The sequence below is a fragment of the Oryctolagus cuniculus genome, chromosome 20, assembly GCF_051225735.1.
Source record: "Oryctolagus cuniculus isolate XC-2025 breed Fujian yellow rabbit chromosome 20, ASM5122573v1, whole genome shotgun sequence".
Classification (NCBI taxonomy): Eukaryota; Metazoa; Chordata; class Mammalia; order Lagomorpha; family Leporidae; genus Oryctolagus; species Oryctolagus cuniculus.
In genome coordinates, this window is record NC_142886.1 from 13325334 (window position 1) to 13345416 (window position 20083).

Sequence of the window (20083 nt, forward strand, 5' to 3'; positions counted from 1 at the left end):
GCTCCCTTTCTCTCCAACCCTGTCCTTTGTTATCCTGATACGGCACCTGGAAAGGAGACTGAGTCTTTGGGAACAACCACAGAAAAGGTTTGGGGTCCTCGGCAGGGCTGTGAGAATGAAATTTTTGTAAACAAAACCAGGAAGTTGTTTTTACTTTTCGTGTTTCTCTACCGGAGCGGAGTGAATCACAAGAAGTAAATCAATCCCACACAGCCGGGGAAGACAGGAGCTGCCAAGCGGCTGTAAAAACCCCAAAGTCAGAAGGATCCCTCCTTTCCCAGAAACCAGTTGGATCAGAACTTCAAAGATTTAGACCCGAGGTCTGGATACACGCCTTGTCAGGACTGCACCCTGCGGGCAGCCAACCAACTCAACTTCTCCAAGCCTCCTACGTATAATATGTACCGCTGTGTTCACACTCCCTTAGTGGGAATCGAGGGAGAAGGACCCGCCAGTCTCACACGGCCGTCATGAAGATCCCATAAAATTGCGTAGGCAGGAACGCCTATGAACTGCCAACTGCCAAGTCAATTTGAAGGGTGGCTCCTGGCTGCTCCACTCATTCAAACAGGAAAGCACCCAGGATGGGGGCTTCGGTTTCCTCACCCACCCTGTATGGGGCCACCGGGAAGCCACACGCTGTCAAGGCAAGGGTGGGAAGTGGGGACACACGTCCCTGTTAGGAAAGGACGTGACGCAGTGAGCACCTCCTCTCTCTCTCTCTCTCTCTCTCTCTCTCATTTCTGGCTCTGACCACTTTGCCAGCTACAATTTCCAGATGGCACAGTTATAAATGCGGCAGGCCATTGCACTTACGCTCCGTGGGAAGGAGAAATAAACACGCTGTCTCGCCAGGACATGTGGAGGGTGCGGTCTGCTGCAACCAGTGCTCAGATTCAGAACAGAAACACTGGGCAGCGAGAGACCGCCACGTCCAGTCCAAGGAGACGCGGAAGGAAGCTTCTGTCGCTCTCCCAGGCAACTGCTCTCAGCCAGGGGTTCCGTCCACTGTGCGGCAAGATTTTCTTTTGATGAGGAATCTATTGTCCTGGCTGGGTGGGGGGATGGGTGGTGGTGTCACAAAACACAGGACAGATCCTTTTAGACAATTCTTTTTGTTACAAAATGTATTTATTTTCAGCCAGATAAAACTCTCCAACTGCACATGTGGTTGCATATTATAAGGCCTGCCTCTGAGGCAGGTCCTGTTCACAAGCCCTGTTTCTAATTATTAAAGTGTATGTCAAACAAACTTCTCTGTCTCTTACAACATAACTTAAATAAACGGCTAACGTGTACGTTGTCAGTCTTGGTCACGGACAGGAGGGGCGTGCAATTCTTCACTGCTGAGTCCCGGAGCGCCGTGAATATGAACCTGATGGGACACGCCAGGGGGACCCGTGGCACAAACCCGCAGCTCACCTGCGGGTGGCGCAGGTGCGGCAGTAACCCTTCTGTGAAAAACGCGTTCCGTGTGGACAGAGAAGACAGCCGCCCTGTGCGGGGGTGTTTCACAGAAGGCAAACACCACTCAGGTACATTCACGGACCCCAGAAAGCGAGCAAGCTTCAGGAAGGCAAATCTACGGTGTACACTACCGGGGCCTGTGGCACCTGTTCCCTGGACGCTCAATAAATATCGATTCACTGAAAGCCAGGATATGAGAGTCACGTCAGGGCAGGTGCCTTGGAGCCCAAGGTCGGGCTGTGTGTAGGTTGTGACGCTTCAGAGAAAACCATTCCATCTGGAAAGCCATGCACGGCCTCAGAGAGGCCTTGGGATTCTTCACGAGCGATTCGAGGCTTCTTGCAGACGGCAGGCAGTCGGGGGTCTCGGCTTGAAGAAGAGCACAGAGTGGTCCACAGGAGTATTGATTTGTCTCTTGAAGTACAAAGCCCGCTTGGCTCAGAATTCCTGGGCGCTAGGGATCTCTGTCCTTTCGCCTCCTGTTAACATCCCAAAGCCCGAGAAAGCCACGGAACCTCCTAGGCTGAGCAGCGTCCGCCGGCTGTCGCCCAGGTCGTGGCAGCACCATGGCTCCGCCTGGCCTTGAACCGGCAGATCTCCTGAAGCCCCGCCCTTCAGAGTTCTCCACGTGCCCCTGGGCAGTGAGGTTGCTGGTTCGGGGACTGAGGCTGTGGAAGCTCCCCGCGGGGTCTCCCTCCATACCTACGGCTGCAGTTCAGGAGACACGTAGGAGAAGTTTCTGAACTCATCCTGGTTAATCATCGGGAGATGCCCCTCATCGATCGGAGTTAGCACTGGCTCCTCCTTTATGAAGTCAGGGTCAAAATTACTGACATCTTCTCGGGATTTCTGCGAGAAAAGGGGACAAGGGTCAGGTTGGATTCCCTGCAGGCTGGCCCGTGCTGCCCGGAACCCGGGCCCCTTCCGGCGAGCTGCCAGCCTGCGCTGCAGCTGTCCGGCAGCATTATTTACAGCTTCGATCACTGGGAGTCAACAGCGCTTTGCAGCAATCCCACTGTGCTCAGTATTATTACGGCAACCACAGTTCACTAAGCCCGTGGAAATCTTGCTGAGCAGGCCGGCCTTACGACACTGTAAGCCTAAGGAATTCATCTGGCCACGCAAACCAGCCCGGGCACTCATGCTTTCTTGTCTCCCGCCGGCAGGCCTCACCGAGCGGCACACGAGCTCATGTTTCTCACACAGGCGGAGAAGGCTCATGTGGTCCTCCTCGTTCATGCCCAGTTCCACGCAAGCAAAGAGATGCTTGGGACGCCAAGCTTAGGGGACAACCTCCTGTCATCTTAACTCAGCACGCAGAGGTGCTGAGCCCTGCTGGACCCCTGCTGGACTGTAGAATCCACCCTCTGAACACAAGGCTTCCCTGCTCACCAATCCCAGAGGGGCTGGCACAGGTACCCAATGAAGGAAATGTTTTTTTAAAAAAATTAATTAATTAGAGAGTAGAGAGAGAGCATCAGAGAGGTAGCAAGAGCTCCCGTCCTCTGGTTCACTCCCCAAATGTCTGTAAGAGCTGGGCGGGGCCAAGGTCAAAACCTGTGGACAGGAACTCAAGGCAGGTGTCCCATGTGGGTGGCAGGGATCCAGCTGCTGCGGCTGTTACTGCTGCCTCCCTAGGTCTACATCAGCAGGAAGCTGGACTTGGGAGTGGAGCCAGGAACTGAACCCACTCTGATACGGGATATGAGCATTTTAAGAGCTATGCCAAATACCCACTGGTGTTTAAAGCCTAGGGGGCTGTTACAAATTAAGCCCACTCTTTGTAAAAGCTGTGTAGGCCGGCACCGCGGCTCACTAGGCTAATCCTCCGCCTAGCGGCGCCGGCACACCGGGTTCTAGTCCCGGTCGGGGCGCCGGATTCTGTCCCGGTTGCCCCTCTTCCAGGCCAGCCCTCTGCTGTGGCCAGGGAGTGCAGTGGAGGATGGCCCAGGTGCTTGGGCCCTGCACCCCATGGGAGACCAGGAAAAGCACCTGGCTCCTGGCTCCTGCCATCGGATCAGCGCGGTGTGCCGGCCGCAGCGCGCTGGCCGCGGCGGCCATTGGAGGGTGAACCAACGGCAAAGGAAGACCTTTCTCTCTGTCTCTCTCTCTCACTGTCCACTCTGCCTGTCAAAAAAAAAAAAAAATAAATAAAAATAAAAAAAAAATAAAAAAATAAAAAAAAAGCTGTGTATTTTGGGGCCAGTGCTGTGGTGTAGTGGGTAAAAGCCATGGCTTGCAGCAGCACCAGCATTCCATATGGGTGCTGGTTCGAGTCCTGGCTGCTCCTCTTCCAATCCAGCTCTCTGCTATGGCCTGGGAAAGCAGTGGAAGATGGCCCAAGTCCTTGGGCCCCTGCACCTGCGTGGGAGACCCGGAGGAAGCTTCTGGCTCCTGGCTTTGGACCAACTCAGTTCTGGCTAGTGCGGTCATTTGGGGGGTAAACCATCGGATGGAAGATCTCTCTCTCTCTAGCTCTACCTCTCTCTGTAACTGTCTTTCAAGGAGCCAGGCTCAGAGAAGTGAGTGGCCTCTCATGCTCTCTCTATTTTCTTGGGAGCTGAGAGAAGCACAGAGGCACACAGAGTGAAGAATGACTTTTGAATTGGACAGAAGCTTCCAGGGAGATCTGGAAGGTTTCCATCCTTTTAGATCCTAGGAGATCTTCATTCCATTAAGGGAGGAAGGAGCCAGGGCAGCGGGGAGGTGAAACCTTGAGAGACTTGACCCAGGCACACAGAGATGGTGCCTGGCGGGGGAGGACCAGCCCCACCTCCACCCCCACCCCCACCCCCACCCCCAGGAGAGGCTCCCCTGCATCAGCCTGAACTTCTGGTCCGCCCGACAGATTGGAGTGGACTCTGGACGGCAGGGCCTGGCGCACTTACAATTCTGGGTCTGAAGGGGGGCTCGAGCTGGCGGTGGTTCAGCTGGGCCCAGTCGATTTCCTTAAAGAAAGGATGTCTCAGGATGGCACGCTCACCTCCCTGTGTCGGGCTGCCCAAGCGCAAGGTGGGGTTCTTGGTCATGAACTGAAGGAGAGAGAGGGGGAGAGAGTCGGTCACTCATTCGTCCACCACGGGGCTGTCCCGAGACGGCAGGCAGGCAAGCAGCGGCCCTGGCACCCGGGCTTGTGGGGAGCTTGCTGGCTGTTCCTGCTCCGCGAGCTGGATTTTCCGTCGCGGGCAGCCCAGCCGGCGTGAATCACACCTCACAGGCGCAGCTGCTGACGTGGCGTCACAGCCTTGCCCACTTCCACGGCAGGCACGGCCACGGCCCAAAGCTGAAGGGGCCACTTTTCTCCTCTGTAAACACCGCGTGTTTTTCTTTCCTGTTTCGGGAAAAGCAGCCCTTTATGACAGAGTGCACCTTTCTCCTCCACGGCGGCGGCGGACAGCAGGCATCTTGTGAACGGGCTACGCTGGGGAACAGCTGTGCCATTTTTCAAAGAGACCTGACCAGCTGGCCCGGATTCCCGCTTCTCTGTTGAGACCAGACTCTGTCTACTTTTTTTTTTTTTTTTTCTGGTCTCGTCAGAGAGCGGGAAAAGAGAGTCATTATTTCTTTAGACCTGTGTGAAGCAGCAGCAGCAAGGGTAAAGACTTCAGGGTTCTGTGTTCTGGGACTTTTCTTTCTGCAGCAAAATATTCATCCTACAGGCAAAGGTCTATCTCAAGATGCCCTCTTCCTCATTCAAAAATCATCCATCCATTCATGCATTCATTTGAGAGGCGGAGAGAGACAGAAAGCAAGATACACAGAGCTCTCCCATTTGTGGGTTTGCTTCCTAAACACGAACCATGGCTGGGACTGGGCCAGGCTGAAGCTGGGAGCCAGGAACTCGATCCTGGTCTCCCACGTGGGTGGCAGAGACCTGGTCACTTGAGCCACCCCCTACTGCCTACCAGGGTGCCCATTAGCAGGGAGCTGGAATTGGGAGTGGATCTGGGACTCTAACCCAGGGATTCCGATTTGGGATGTGGCATTTAACTGCTGTGCCAAACACTCACCTCTCCCTGTCCCCCCTCCCTTTGTTTATGCTTCATTTTTTGTTGTTTAAAGATTTGAGGGGCCAGCACTGTGGCGTAGCAGGTAAAGTTGCTGCCTGCAGTGCCAGCATCCCATATGGGCACCAGTTTGAGTGCCGGCTGCTCCACTTCCAATCCTGTTCTCTGCTGTGGCCTGGGAAAGCAGTGGAAGATGGCCTCAGTCCCTGGGTCCCTGCACCCGTATGGGAGACCTAGAAGAAACTCTTGGCTCCTGGCTATGGATCAGCACAGCTCCAGCTGTTGCAGCCAACTGGGGTGTGAACCAGTGGATGGAAGACCTCTCTCTCTCTCTCTCTCTCTCTGCCTTTCCTTCTCTCTGTGTGTAACTCTTTCAAATAAATAAATAAATCTTTAAAACAAAACAAACAAAAAAGATTTATTTGAAAGGCAGACTTATGGGGTGGGCAGAGAGGAGGGAGAGGGAGTGGAAGGAAGAGGGGAAGAGGAAGAGGGAGAAGGGGGGGAAGGGAGAGAGAGAGAGAATCTTCCTTCTGCTGGTTCTTTTACTCCTCCAATGGCAGCAATAGCTGGGGCTGGGCTGATCTGAAACCAGGAGCCAGGAGTGTCTTCCGGGTCTCCCAAGTGGACAGGGGCCCAAGGACTTGGGCCATCCTCTGCTGCTTTCCCAGGCGTTTTAGCAGGGAGCTGGATCGGAAGCAGAGCAGCCAGGACCCACATGGGATGCGGGTGTGGCAGGTGGTGGCTTAACCAGCTGCGCCAAAACGCGGGCCCTTCCCCCATTTTGAAATAGGTTCAGTGACTAAGAGTTTGTTTTTGCATAGACCGAAAAGTACAAGAAGCATTGCCACACACTTGAGCAATGTGTGAATATAAACCTCTGTATTTATATCGATTGGGAAACTTCCTCAGTGCTGAGATCCTAATGAGATGTTTTGGGCTAAATCTGCTTTTACAAAATGCCCACATGTTTTGAGCACATCCTGACCAAGGACAAGGATGCAACACAAAACTTCTCATGGTCAGAATGTGGTTCTCTAGGCCAAAAACACACAGGCGAGTTGCAGGCCCATCTCAACAGAAAATTGTCAGGGTAAAAAGTTTTATTTCTGGAGCTGGCGCTGTGGTGTAGCAGGTAAAGCCACAGCCTGCAGTGCCGACATCCCATGTGGGTGCCGGTTCGAGTCCTAGCTGTTCCACTCCACTTCCAGTCCAGCTCTCTGCTATGGCCTGGGAAAGCAGTAGAAGATGGCCCAAGTCTTTGGGCCCTGAACCCACGTGGAAGACCTGGATGAAGTTCCTGGCTCCTGGCTTTGGATCGGCACAGCTCCGGCTGTTGCTGCCAATCAGGGAGTGAACCAGCGGATGGAAGACCTCTCTCTGTCTCTCTCTCTGTCTCTCTCTGTAACTCTTTCAAATAAATAATAAATACATCTTTAAAAAAAGCTTCGTTCCTCTTTTTTTTTTTTTTTGACAGGCAGAGTGGACAGTGAGAGAGAGAGACAGAGAGAGAAAGGTCTTCCTTTGCCGTTGGTTCACCCTCCAATGGCCGCCGCTGCAGCCGGCGCACCGCGCTGATCCGATGGCAGGAGCCAGGAGCCAGGTGCTTTTCCTGGTCTCCCATGGGGTGCAGGGCCCAAGCACCTGGGCCATCCTCCACTGCACTCCCTGGCCATAGCAGAGAGCTGGCCTGGAAGAGGGGCTACCGGGACAGAATCCGGTGCCCCGACCGGGACTAGAACCCGGTGTGCCGGCGCCGCAAGGTGGAGGATTAGCCTATTGAGCCACGGCGCCGGCTCTCGTTCCTCTTTTTATTGAAATAAGTTATCTTCAAGCAGATGTAGGAGAACTTATGATGGCCCCCACGCATGTCTCTCCAGGTTTGATTTATGAATGACACAAAAGCAATCCAGTGTTTACAGAAGCGGCTTCGAAGCAGAATTTCCGGAGTTGATAAAAAGCAAACCTTGTGGATGGCACAGCCAAGCAAAGGTGGCCACCCCCACCATGCCAGGTGGCCCAAGCTAAAGCCTCCGGTGTTGATCACAAGGAGAAGGACAATGGGGAGGGAGGGGCTGCAGAGGTTTCTCAGTGATCTGACAGGATCCGCCTTGCACACACTCCCCAACTTCAAAGGGCAGCTAATAAAAAACAAGGAGACTGACAGCTTGGGCTTCACGGCTTCTCCTCTCTCCCAGCGCGAATACATCAACGGCCACAGGTGTGCTGCAGTGGAGCTGAGGCCCAACAGTAACGCAGCCTTCAGAGCACACAGGTGCAGGCCCAGCATGGCGCTCCCAGTGGGCAACAGGGGTTTAGAAAATGCATCTGTCTGTGAGAAGCAAGCATCATGCCTTGCGGTGAAGACACTGGCTGGGACAGCCGGAGCCCACGTCATAGTACCTAGCTCCTAACTCCAGCTTCTGGCTATCGCACACTCTGGGAGGCAGCAATGATAGTGCAAATAACTGGGTTCCTGCCACCTGAAAGGAAGACCTGGATGGAGTTCCTGGCTCCCAGAGCTTCAGCCCCACCCAGGCTGTCTCGCTGGCATTTGGGATGAGAGTTCTCTGCTTCTTTGTCTCTCCAAAGACATACCTTTAAAAACACGTTTGTGGGGGCAGGCGGTTAAGCCACTGCCTGCAACACCAGCATCCCATCTGGCTGCCAGTTCGAGTCCTGGCTGCTCCACTTCCAATTCTGCTCCCTGCTAATGCACCTGGGAAGGCAGCAGAGGCTGGCCTAAGCTTGGGCCCCTCCCACCCATGTGGGAGACCCAAAGAGAGTCCCTGGCTCTTGGCTTCAGCCTGGCTCAGCCCTGACCATTGCTGCCATTTGCAGAGTGAATCAGCAGATGGAAGATCTCTTTCTTTGTGTCACTCTGTCCTTCAGTGACATCTTTCTATCTGTCACTACACACACACACACACACATGCATGCGCGTGCACACACATACACATACATATAACATGTTGTGGAAAACTGGAATTACAAGACTCATTTTGGTGCAAAATATTTTGAAATTTACGCAATTTTTCCATAAAATGCATTTTCCATGAACTTTGTGAAGACCCCATTATCATCCTAGTAACTCAGCTCTGTAAGAACCAGGAGTTCCTACTGCGTGGGCTCTCTCCCTGGCTAAACTTGTGTGACTTAAGAAAAAACAGGGAGACGTCCCTGTGAGAAAGAAGAGAGTGGATTCTCTCCTTGGGAAAGGCGGTGGTCACAGCGCCGAAGGCAGAGCGCGTGCTGCCCTAAGAGCTAATCAACAGCAACAGCAACAACCACGATGCTGCAAAAACCTCCAGAGACGAGGGTGGCAGAGCAGACCCGGAGGGCTTGTGGGAATCTCCAGGCCGGCCAGTGATGAGCGAAGAGGATGCTTGTGGATGTGTGGGCACCACTTGTTCTCCTGGGCAGCAGGAACAGCGCAGGACTCTGTCCGAGACACCTGTCCGTTCTGCCCTGGCCCTGGCATGGAACCCAAGCTTCCATGGAGCGCCGTGGAAAAGGCACTGCTTGAGGATGGCCAGACCAAACCCTAGCCGTTGCTCCTCTAAAAACCGCATCCCTGGCATGGAGCACAGGCAATCCTGCCCTTTCACTAGTTCGTTATCTCCTCTTGGGGGCTCTGACAAGGCCTTGGGGATAGATAACCAAGCAGTTTCCTTTCAAGTCTGACTGGAGCCCTTTAGCTGCAGCCATTCTCCACTTAAAAATATCTTCAGGGGTGGGCGTTTGACCTTATGGCTAAGGTGCTAGTTGGGGCATCTGCAGCCCATATTGCATTCTGCAGCCTGCATTCATGTTCCAGTTTCACTCCCAATTCCTGATTTCTGCTAACGCACACCCTGGGAGGCGGCAGGTGATGGCTCAAGTCCTTGGGTCCCTGCCACCCACGCGGGAAACCTGGATTGACTTCTGTCTGGGCTCCTAGCCCTGACTTGGCTCAGTTTTGGCTGTAGTGGACGTTTGGGGAATGAAGCAGCACATGAGAGCTCTTTGCTGGTCTCTCTCTGCCTCTAAATAATAAATATGTAAATTTCCTTAAAAAAAAAAATCTGGGGCTGGTGCTGTGGTGCTGTGGGTTAAAACCCCAGCCTGTAGTGTTGGGATCCCACATGGGCACCAGTTTAAGTCCTGGCTGCTGCACTTCCAATCCAGCTTCCTGCTAATGCACCTGGGAAAGCAGCAGCAGATGGCCCAAGTGCTTGGGCCCCTGTGCCCATGTGAGAGACCTGGAAGAAGCTCCTGGCTTCAGTCTGGCCCAGCTCCGACAATTGCAGCCATTAGGGGAGTGAACCAGAGGATGGAAGACCTCTCTCTCTCTCCATCCCTCCCTGTCTGTAACTCCATTTCTCAAATAAATAGATAAATCTTTAAAGAAAAATGTTTATTTGGGTGCAAAGACAAGTTTGCAAATACGTGAGAGGTCTTTACGAAGTTCACAGAGAATGTGTATTCTGAAAACATTACACACAGATTTCAAATTTGTTTCCCCCAAAGTAAACTTATCTTTAAGTTCAATTTCTTACAATAAAGAAGACATTAGTTATTTGCTTGTTTGAGGGGCAGACAGACAGAGATCTCTTCTGCCATTTTATTCCCCTAATGGCCAGGGCTGGGCCCACGTCAGGAGTCAGGAATTCAACCCAAGTCTCCCACATACGCTGTAGGAACCCAACCATTTGAGCCATCACCACCGACTCCCCAGTGTTTTCAAAAGCAGGGAGCTGGAGTCGGGAGCTGGAGTCGGGAGCTGGTGCGAGAAGTTGAATCCGCGTGCTCTGATGGGAGGGTGTGGTTATCTCAACTGCTAGGCCAACTGCCCGCTCCCCCACAGACGCTTTAAAGTGCCCCTGGAGGCCAGTGCTGTGGCGTACTGGGCAAAGCTGCCGCCTCCAGTGCCGGCATCCCATATGGGCACCGGCTCAAGACCCAGCAGCTCGACTTCCGATCCAGCTCTCTGCTATGGCCTAGGAAAGCAGTAGAAGATGGCCCAAGTCCTTGGGCCCCTGCACCCACGTGGGAGACTCGGAAGAAGCTCCTGACTCCTGGCTTTGGATTGGCATAGTTCCAGATGTTGTGGCCATCTGGGGAATGAAGCAGCGGATGGAAGACCTCTCTCTCTCTGCCTCTCCTTTCCTCTCTGTGTAACTCTTTCAAATAAACAAATAAATCTTTAAAAAAATAATAAAGTGTCCCTGTGAGCCCACTAACGAGAACAACCTGCCAGCACCACAACCTTGCGCAAGAAGTACTTCTGCAGGGATGTCTGCCCGACAGCCGCCTGCCCAAGCTGTGGCTGGCGTCACCGTTGCTACTGAGCCCTATAGCTGAGCACTGGCTCCTCTTTCTGCCTTAAAAACTTCCTCTTGCCTCAACCTCCGTGAATACACACACCACTTACTCCAGCATGCCGATTCCACTGCAACGCCCATTCCCCAATAAACCTGCCAACTCTTGGAGAATCTCTCTCTGCTATTTGGGTAGACAAGGCCTTACAATCTGCCCAATCTGGGAGGCTGGGAGCCTGGTTCTGCAGGCATCACTCTGGGGTACAGGCCAGCGTGAGAGTCCTAACTCTCAGAAACATTGACATTGGGGGTGGGGGGAGCAGCATGACAGCAGGTGCTTGGAGGGCAGGCAAGGCTGTTGGGAGAGAGAGTACAGAGATGAGATCAGCCCCAAGCCTCAGATACGTTTTATTTGTTCCTAAAATGTGTTTTGGAAATAATTTTAGTCCCTTCTGGAGCATTTCAATCCTAGGAAATGTCACAGCACACAACAGTCAGGTTTCTCAGCTTCTCTTGGAAATTGGAACATTCTGGAACGCTGGGCCTGCACTCCTTCAAGGCAATGGCCGGTAGCCGGGCAGTGGCTGCCTCCTCAGAGAGGTGCAGGATACCCGCTGGGCCCCCGTCCTCCCACTAGCACGGCCTCAGCTGGCTGCCCTCACCCAAGTCTCTCCCAGCTTCTCCTACCCCTGGTACCGACAGCCAGGAGCCAGGCTGCATGCAGGAGCCAGGGAGGCTGAACACGGTGACACGGACACCAGGACGGGAGCAAGTCCCACGAGGAGGAGGGGCAATGAGGGTGCTCACAGTGTGGAAGGTCTGGGGGGCTTGCCGCCCCCCTGTGAGCACCCCTCTCCAAATCTGCAGTGATGGGAGCGCTTAGAGTCGGCTCCAGGTCTGAAGTCTGCCAAGCTCCACCCTGGAGCAGGCAGGTGCAGAGCTGGAGACACGGGACCCCCCGAGTGTCCGGTCCCTGCTGCTGGGACTGGTGCTGGCCTAACCCCTTTGCAGGAAAAATGTCCTCTCTCTGCTGATGTCCCTAAGGGAACCCAAAAGTCAGAGCAGCTCACAACGCTGTCGAGAGCGCGATCCCTCTGCTGTAGGCCTAAGGCCCTACTTCAGACTTAGCTCACCTCAGCTGACCCTCTCCCAGCCCAAGGGCCACGCGGCAAAGCCAGCCAGAAAGGAAAACAGCGTGAGTGCACGGAAGACTCTGGGCACATTTGCTAAAGGAAGCAGGAGGTTTTCCAGGGCCAATAAAAGCGCCTTACAAGCTGCGGGGAGAGTAAGTGAGGGCCCAGGGTGGAAAATCTGACTCCACCTGGAATGTATGTCTCATGCTGGAGAGCGGGCCAAGGCCAAGGGGCGGGGGGGGGGGGGGCGGTCCCCGGCGGCCCCTGCCCTCTGGGGTCCTCATCAGAGGCTACTCCGGGAATCAGAGGACACCTGGCCCTGTGCTCGGGCCACTGAACAGCTCCGTGCAGCCCACAGAGGTGTGCCCACCGCCCTGCCCCCTTCCGAGGCGCCGCTAAAGGGAAACGCTTGGGGCGAGGCCAGGTTCCTGGCAGCCTGCCTGCAAACCAGGCGAGGGTCTTGGGGGGCGGGGCGGGGCTTCAAACCCTTTGTTGATGGCAAAATGGGATGAAGAGGCAAGTTTGTTGCAGTACGAAACAACTCAGAAATCCATGCCGAGTTTTCTCACACTACTCATCTTCTGTCAACTTTTTGAAGACCGCTCCTGTGCGTGGATTTCAAAAACTTGTGCCCCACAATAAACTTATCATTTAATTCCATTTTCTATGAACTTTTTGAAGCCCCCTCGCATACAGGGTCTAAGATCGCCTCTGATATCAAGGGCCCGGAGTTTAACAGATCAGAGTGTTACAGTTCTTTTTTTTTTTTTTTTTTTTTTTGACAGGCAGAGTGGACAGTGAGAGAGAGAGACAGAGAGAAAGGTCTTCCTTTGCCGTTGGTTCACCCTCCAATGGTGATCCGATGGCAGGAGCCAGGTACTTATCCTGGTCTCCCATGGGGTGCAGGGCCCAAGCACTTGGGCCATCCTCCACTGCACTCCCGGGCCACAGCAGAGAGCTGGCCTGGAAGAGGGGCAACCGGGATAGAATCCGGAGCCTCGACCGGGACTAGAACCCGGGGTGCCGGCGCTGCAAGGCGGAGGATTAGCCTATTGAGCCGCGGCGCTGGCCAAGAGTGCTACAGTTCTACTACCTGTGTTTGCTTACCAATTCCGGCATGGAGGAGCTGTGTGACCTTGGACAACTGTACTAACTTCTCTGGGCCTCAGATTCCTCATTTATAATATGGAGATTTTCCTGTTCTTTATAGAGTTAGGATGAGTAATTGCCATCAACACGGCAAAGTGCTTGGAAAAAGGAAGCCCTCCAGAAATAGCGATATTCCTGAGTGCCTTGTCAAACCATCTGGAAGTCCACCCTGCTCTACCCAAAGGCAGAGGCATGGGTTGGAGGCCTCTGGGAGGCTAAACTCTGAGGTCAGCCCTGACCCCGAGGCCTGACTGGTCTCCCAGTCATTCCTCTGTGCAGCCAGGAGAGGCAGAATAAGGTTGGTCTCTGTGTTCATAGTCCCAGGTTCCAATGGTGACATGGCCGCAAGGATCCTTGGAAAACCGCAGATCTTCTCTAAGGGTCTTAAGACAGTAGCACAAACAATGCTGAGGCTTTCACGTGCAGTTGTATCTGTGTGAAAACAGAAGGGGGATACTGCGTGCAGAAAGGGGGGTGCGATCCAGCGACTTGCAGTTGTCACGGGTTCTGGATGACAGAGTTTAAGGCGATCCTGTGTAAGTCTTGAGACAACAGGACTTTGAAACTCATCAAAATGTAAGTGATGGCTGACATATCTTTTCCTTTCCCAAAATCTGATTTCGTAGAAAGAGAACTATCTGTATAGACAGAGCAATGAGACATTTAATAAGATTTTCTTCCGGGAGCCAGAGAACAGTGCATTTCCTTCCTAATAGCTGGCTTTTGCTGTTGGGCAAAGAAAATGACCTTGCCCTTTCATTCAATTCAGACATTAAACAAAGGACAGAGCTGGCAGTGGCGAGCCAGGAGGGGAGGAAACCAGGCCACGGGACATTCCTGATTCCATCAATATTCCAGGGAGAGCTGCTGAATGGCAAGAAGGCATTTACGGCTCTCAGCAGAGTCCTGGGGAAGGCAGAGTAGAGAAAGGGCACAGGGCACAGAACAGAGTGTGGCTCACGGCCGGGATAGCCAACCCCACCACCAGAGCACAGCCTGGCTGCCCCTGGGGGCTGACCAAGTGCCTGCCCGGGAGCGAGCTGCAGGCACGTGCGTGTCTTTTGCTGCTGGTGTAGGGAGAGTCTGACCCGGTTAGGAAGCCCATCGCCGGCCCCTCTTGTCTCACACCCCTTCGGGCTGGCTGCAGGACAGGGCTGGGCATGTGAGTGAGGCATGGGGCAGCCTGGGTCGGGAAGAGTCAGCAGGGCTTTGAGCTGGCACTGCTGAGTCACTTTTCCAGAAGAAAAGCCAGAGCCACACAACCTCGCTTGAGCTGAGGCCGAAGACAACCTGCTGGGGGGGTGGGGGTGCGGAAGGGGCTTGGCAGGGCGGAAAGGGGGCAGCTTGGCGGAGATGAGCCGAATGAATCCTCCCAAGCACAGCTCCGAGACAGAGCGAGGCTGCTCTGCAACACGGGAAGCACCAAAGATGGGGAGTTGCTCTAACCTGCTCAGATTCCACCGGGACGGAATTTGCCAGGCTGGGCAGGACTGGGGAATCCGCATACTCTCCACAAAGAGGCCACCCTGCCGGGTGTCACTCAGCACTGGATTGGAAAAGGCAGCTGCAGGGGAGGGGTGAGGGTGGAGGAAACAATGAAACCATTTTCGGGGAAGTTAGAGCTTAGTAAGCCCCGGCCATTAGTGCACTTGGAGGGTACCTCAGAAAGTGCATGCACACGGACTGAAAACATTTATCTCGGTGCAAACCCATGCACACAAGGCGTCTCCCAGAAATGAAGGAAAAACGTGTCCAGCTAGGATGCCTGCATCCCATTTCGAAGCTCCTATTCCTGACCCCTAGCTCCAGACTCCAGTCTCCTGCCAGTGCAGACTGGGAGGTAGCAGCGATGGCTCAAGTGACTGTGTGTGTCCCTGCCACCCACACGGGAGACGGGAGACGTGGATTGAATTCAAGGCTCCTAGCTTGGGCCCTGGCCCAGCCAGGGCTGTTGTTGTGGGCAGTTAGGGAGTGAATCTGTGGATGCAACATTGTCTCTGTCTTGCAAACAAATAAATAAACATTGTAAAGGACACAATTCAATGCCATTAAATAATGGGAGGCATACAAAGGTTTCCCTGGAAATGTCCCCAGCACAACCTGATGGACTTGTCTGAAATGGTGGGAGGAGAGACCAGTGCCCACGGTCTATGTCAATACCAGGAGTCTATAATTGACGCTTTCTTCTCTTTCGATTTATCATCAATATTCTGGGAGAATAAAGCTGACATCCTGAAGATGACCATCCCTCCCTCGATCATAGATGCCACAAACTCCTTGGGTCCAAAGCGAACCTGTCTTTATAAAAGGGATGAAAGGAAATAAAGCCTGCTCGGGTGCTCATCCCTGAGGATGCGGGTGTGTGAGAACCCCAGCAGCTCCGCACCTTCCCTCCCTGGCAGGCGTCAGAGACCTCCATCTGTGAGACCTCAGAGACACTCCGTACTGCATTTCTTCCTATCGAAACCCCGCACGATAAACGCCCTGTGGCGACCTCGTCCTTCAGTGGGGCAGGAGCCACACAGAAACCAGCAGTGGGATTGTTGGCTGTGTTTTCCAAGCTGTCTGTGATGAGAATCTAGCAGCTGGGGCCAGCACTGTGGTGTATCGGGTAAAGCCACTGCCTGCAGTGCTGGCATCCCATATGGGCACCAGTTCGAGTCCTGGCTGCTCCATTTCCACTCCAGCTCTCTGCTTTGGTCTGGAAAAGCAGTAGAAGATGGCCTGGGAGACCCAGAAGCAGCTCCTGGCTCGTGGCTTTGGATGAGTGCAGCTCCGGCCATTGCGGCCATTTGGGGAGTGAACCGATGGATGGAAGACCTCTCTCTCTCTGCCTCTCCTTCTCTCTGTGTGTAGCTCTTTCACATAAATAAATAAATAAATCTTTAAAAAAAAAAAAGAATCTAGCAGTTTCTTCATGGACTACTCAATTCCTTTCCAGTGCTCCCCACATGACTTCTCCTTCATGAAAATGACTGTGTCCCAGGAATCCCAAGGCATCTCAGGCGTTCCTTCAGCTCATGCGATGATGTTGCTTAAAGACAGATAAAGGTCAGAGACAAGTTCCAGAGATGGAAGCCTGAGGTCACGCATTGTGCCAGTGCCAACACTGTTAGCCAATTTGGTTCTTTCCCTGGCAAGCCAGGCCCCAGCCGCTCTGACGCAGGTCTGAGTTTCGTGGCTTCCCAGTGGTAAAGGAAGAGGAAGCTCTATACCCCCAGCGGCACAAACTAGGAGAGGACTGCAAGATCCGTCCAAAATGGAATCAAAGTATAAGTTTTTGAAATTATTGCATACTTTTAAAAAATATTTTATTTATTTATTTGAGAAGTAGAGTTACAGGCAGTGAGAGGGAGAGACAGAGAGAAAGGTCTTCCATCCATTGGTTCACTCCCCAGATGGCCGCAATGGCTGGAGCTGCGCCGATCTGAAGCCAGGAGCCAGGTGCTTCCTCCTGGTCTCCCATGGGGTGCAGGGCCCAAGCACTTGGGCCATCCTCCACTGCACTCCCGGGCCACAGCAGAGAGCTGGACTGGAAGAAGGGGAGCCAGGACTCGAACCGGCGCCCATATGGGATGCCAGCGCCATGTGCCACAGCACTGGCCCCTGCATACTTTTTTTAAGAGGATGCATTTTCCCATGAACTTTTTGAGGACCCCTCATTTTGAGCTGATTTTGAATATTCTTGCTCCAAAATAAACATTTTTTATTTCTATTTCTCCATGAACTTTGGAAGTCACTTCATATTTCTTCCAGGTGCTATCTCCCACATTTAGCTGCTGAGAACTGAGTGCTAAGGAGGATTCTCTAGAGACACATTACAGGATATTCGTTATTTCCAAGCCTGACTAATACCCCTCTTTATCCTGGATACACACTATCTTTGTATTAAGTGCCGGGGCAGGTGTTTAGTGGTTAAGATGCCCGCACACTGCATCAGAGCGCCTGGGGATGACTCCCGATCTGGTTCCTGTCTCCAGCTTCCTGCCAATGCACTGGGAAGCAGTGGTGATGGCTCAAGGGGTTGGGTTTCTGCCACCCCTGTGGGAGACCTGGACTGGGTTCAGCTCAGCTCCACATTGGCCATCGTGGGCATTTGTGCAGTGAACCAGCAGGTGGGCATCCTTTCTGTCTACTTTTCAAATAAATCAATTTTAAATTTAAAGTTAAAAAATATATAATCCATATATTTAATACATAATCGTTAAAAAGGATTAGTCTTCGGTAGTTGACAAAGATAAATGAAATACCACTTTTCACAAAAATTCTTCCAACTTAAAAACAAAAAGCTCTTGTGACACAGACATAGGTCCGCAAATCGCCACACAGAGAAAGTCCCCACGCTCATTTGACAAAACTGGAACTTCTTTATGCTTCTGGCACAGATGGAGAGGAAAGAGATGTTTGCTACAAATACCGCATTAAAAACAGAAAAACCAGGGCTGGCACTGTGGCGTAGCAGGTAAAGCTGCCTCCTGCAATGCTTGTATCCCACATGGGTGCAGGTTCAAGTCCCGGCTGCTCCACTTCTGATCCTGTTCCCTGCTAATGGGCTGGGAAGATGGCCCAAGTGTTTGGGCCCTACCACGCATGTGGGAGACTTCCCCATTTGGCCTGGCTCAGCCCCAGCTGTTGTGGCCATCTGCGGAGTGACCAGGAGATGGAAGACCGCTCTGTCCCTCTTTTTCTGTAACTCTGCCTTTGAAATAAATGTTTAAATCTTCAAAAACAGAAAACCCTTCACACTGCTACCTACACATAAAATATCACAACCTCCGGTCTTAGGGAACTTACAGTCTAATGAGGGGAGAGGACGTCAAGGGCCGTCACTTTAATAAAATTGCATTCAAAAAGCACCAAATACACAGTCCATGGTTTTCTGTTGTCTGCCAACACACGCCGTGGTCTGTGAGTCAATGTTCATTTCTGGAAGGCGTTCACGCCACTACAAAGTCCCGGTAGGAGCCTGAGGTCAGCTCCATGCCTTCTGGGAGCCCCAGTCCTGGCGCAGGGCTGCCCGAGGGCCCCTCAACCCTCTCACTACGGGATCTTTCGAGACCTTTCTTTTGGACTCCCTGTAACCGTATTTTCTAAATTAGAAAAGCCAGGCTCTAGGTTCTGGAGTGGGCCCTCTGCATTGCTCCAGCCCCATGCTTGCCTCCTCTTCCTCACTCCCTTGTGGCTGACCCTCTGGCTCGTTCTCTTGAGAAATCATCCTCCACCAGGGTGGGAGGAGAGAGGGTAGCAGCAAAGCCCCTTGACCTGGCTGCCTGGTGATAGACGCAGGGCACACTCATGGCTAAGAGCGTGGTTCTCCTGCTGCGTGTGTGCAGGCAAGCGGGAGTCCCGCCCACAAAGCCCGGACGGTGGAACCTGCCGGGTCTGATGACAGCTGAACCCACAGGCGTGCACACACTTACTTCCTGTAAAGCTTGGGAACAAAAGCACGTTGTGCTCAGGCCTCCAGAAGCGACAAAGGTCTCCACGGAGTGCACTCAGGTAACCTCGCCGCCTGTGTGAGCTGAGACGTCCGCCTGAGTCAGCGCTGAGCCACGCGACTGCTCACGGAGGCCTGACCTCTGACCCCGGCATCAGCGGCGCAGTGCGTGACACTCGCCAAGGCCCTTCCCTTTGCCTTTCTGGAACTGGACAAGGGCAAAGCCCGGCCAAACCTCAGCAGTGCTAAGGAAACGCATACTTTCTTCGCAGACACAATTATCAGCATTTGGGGACCACTCAACGTGCTAGCCCAGGAAACTTGGTAACACACTAACAGAAAACATGCAGTGTTTGTTCCAAGACCATTAAAAAATCTTCAAGGTCAGCAAGCGGGAATGCTTGTATTTACTCTTTACCCAAGAGTGTATCTTTGTATATATTTTGTTAACCTCTGAGGATACTGCCGATTTAATAATCTATTCTCTGAGAGTAGACCGTGGGCCTGTTTTTCATTTGAAGCCTGCATTCAAAGCTTACTTCAAAAAGTTCATGAAACATGGAATTAAAAGGGGCTGGAGGGGGCCTGTGCTGTGGTGCCTGTGGCGCTGGCATCCCATATGGGCGCTGGTTTGAGACCTGGCTGCTCCCCTTTCAATCCAGCTCTCTGCTATGGCCTGGGAGAGTGGCAGAAGATGGCCCAAGGCCTTGGGCCCTTGCACCCACGTGGGAGACCCAGACGGAGTCCCCGGTTCCTGGCTTCGGTCTGTCCCAACCTCAGCTGCTGCCGGCATTTGGAGAGTGAACCGGAGGAGGGGAGCTCTTGCTCTCCGTCACTCTGCCTTTCAGGTGAGACTGGGGAGTGGCGAAGGGGATGCTGGCAAGGACCAGCGCAGGACAGTGACGTTGCCTTCAGAGTCTGACCACGGATGAGAAGCAGCTTGTCCTGTAACTGCCGAGCTCTGGAGGAGGGCTGGGCACAAACACCCCTGCCCCAGGTCTTTAACATCTACAGGGAACTTCAAAAAGTGCAAGGTGGACATCCGGTCTCGCAGTTAAGATGCCAGCGAGGGTACCAAGCCTCCCATCAGAGTGCTCCCATCGGAGCCCCAGCTTGGCTCGGATTCCTGCTTTATGCTAACATGCACCCGGGAGGGAGGGCAGCAATGATGGCTTAAGCAGTTGAGGTCCTCCACCCTCAAAGAAGACCTGGATCGAGTTTCTGCCTCTCAGCTTCAGCCCTGGTCCAGCCCTGGCTGTTGTGGGCATTTTGGGGAGTGAACCAGCAAACTGGAACACACTGGCTTTCACCAAAAACAAACAAACAAACAAACAAACAAAAAAAAAAAAACAAGGTAAAATGGAATTAAGAGATACATTTATCTTGGTGCAAAAACATTTCGAAATCTAGGCATAGTTTTTCACTACAAATATTTTCCCTCGAGCTTTTTGAAGATCCGTTTACACATGTGGATCTCCAGGACCGGCGTGGCTGCCTGAAACCACGGATAATACGGAACCTTGTACATTTCTGTTTTTTCCTGCCCTACACACCATAACAGAGATAACTTTACAAAGTGTATGAGATTAA

The 20083-nt window shown here is 53.0% G+C and overlaps 1 protein-coding gene across 1 annotated transcript in view; it reads right to left on the reverse strand.

Moving 5' to 3' along the window:
• Positions 1 to 1112: 1112 nt before the first annotated feature.
• The window catches only part of PRKCH (protein kinase C eta), a 276210-nt gene continuing 257239 nt past the window's right edge, over positions 1113 to 20083 (reverse strand). The window contains exons 13-14 of the mRNA XM_051826092.3: positions 4356 to 4499; positions 1113 to 2316 (exon numbers count right to left, since the gene is read on the reverse strand). Coding sequence (XP_051682052.1) covers positions 2170 to 2316; positions 4356 to 4499 — 291 coding nt within the window. The 3' untranslated portion in view covers positions 1113 to 2169. The remainder of the gene's footprint in view (positions 2317 to 4355; positions 4500 to 20083) is intronic.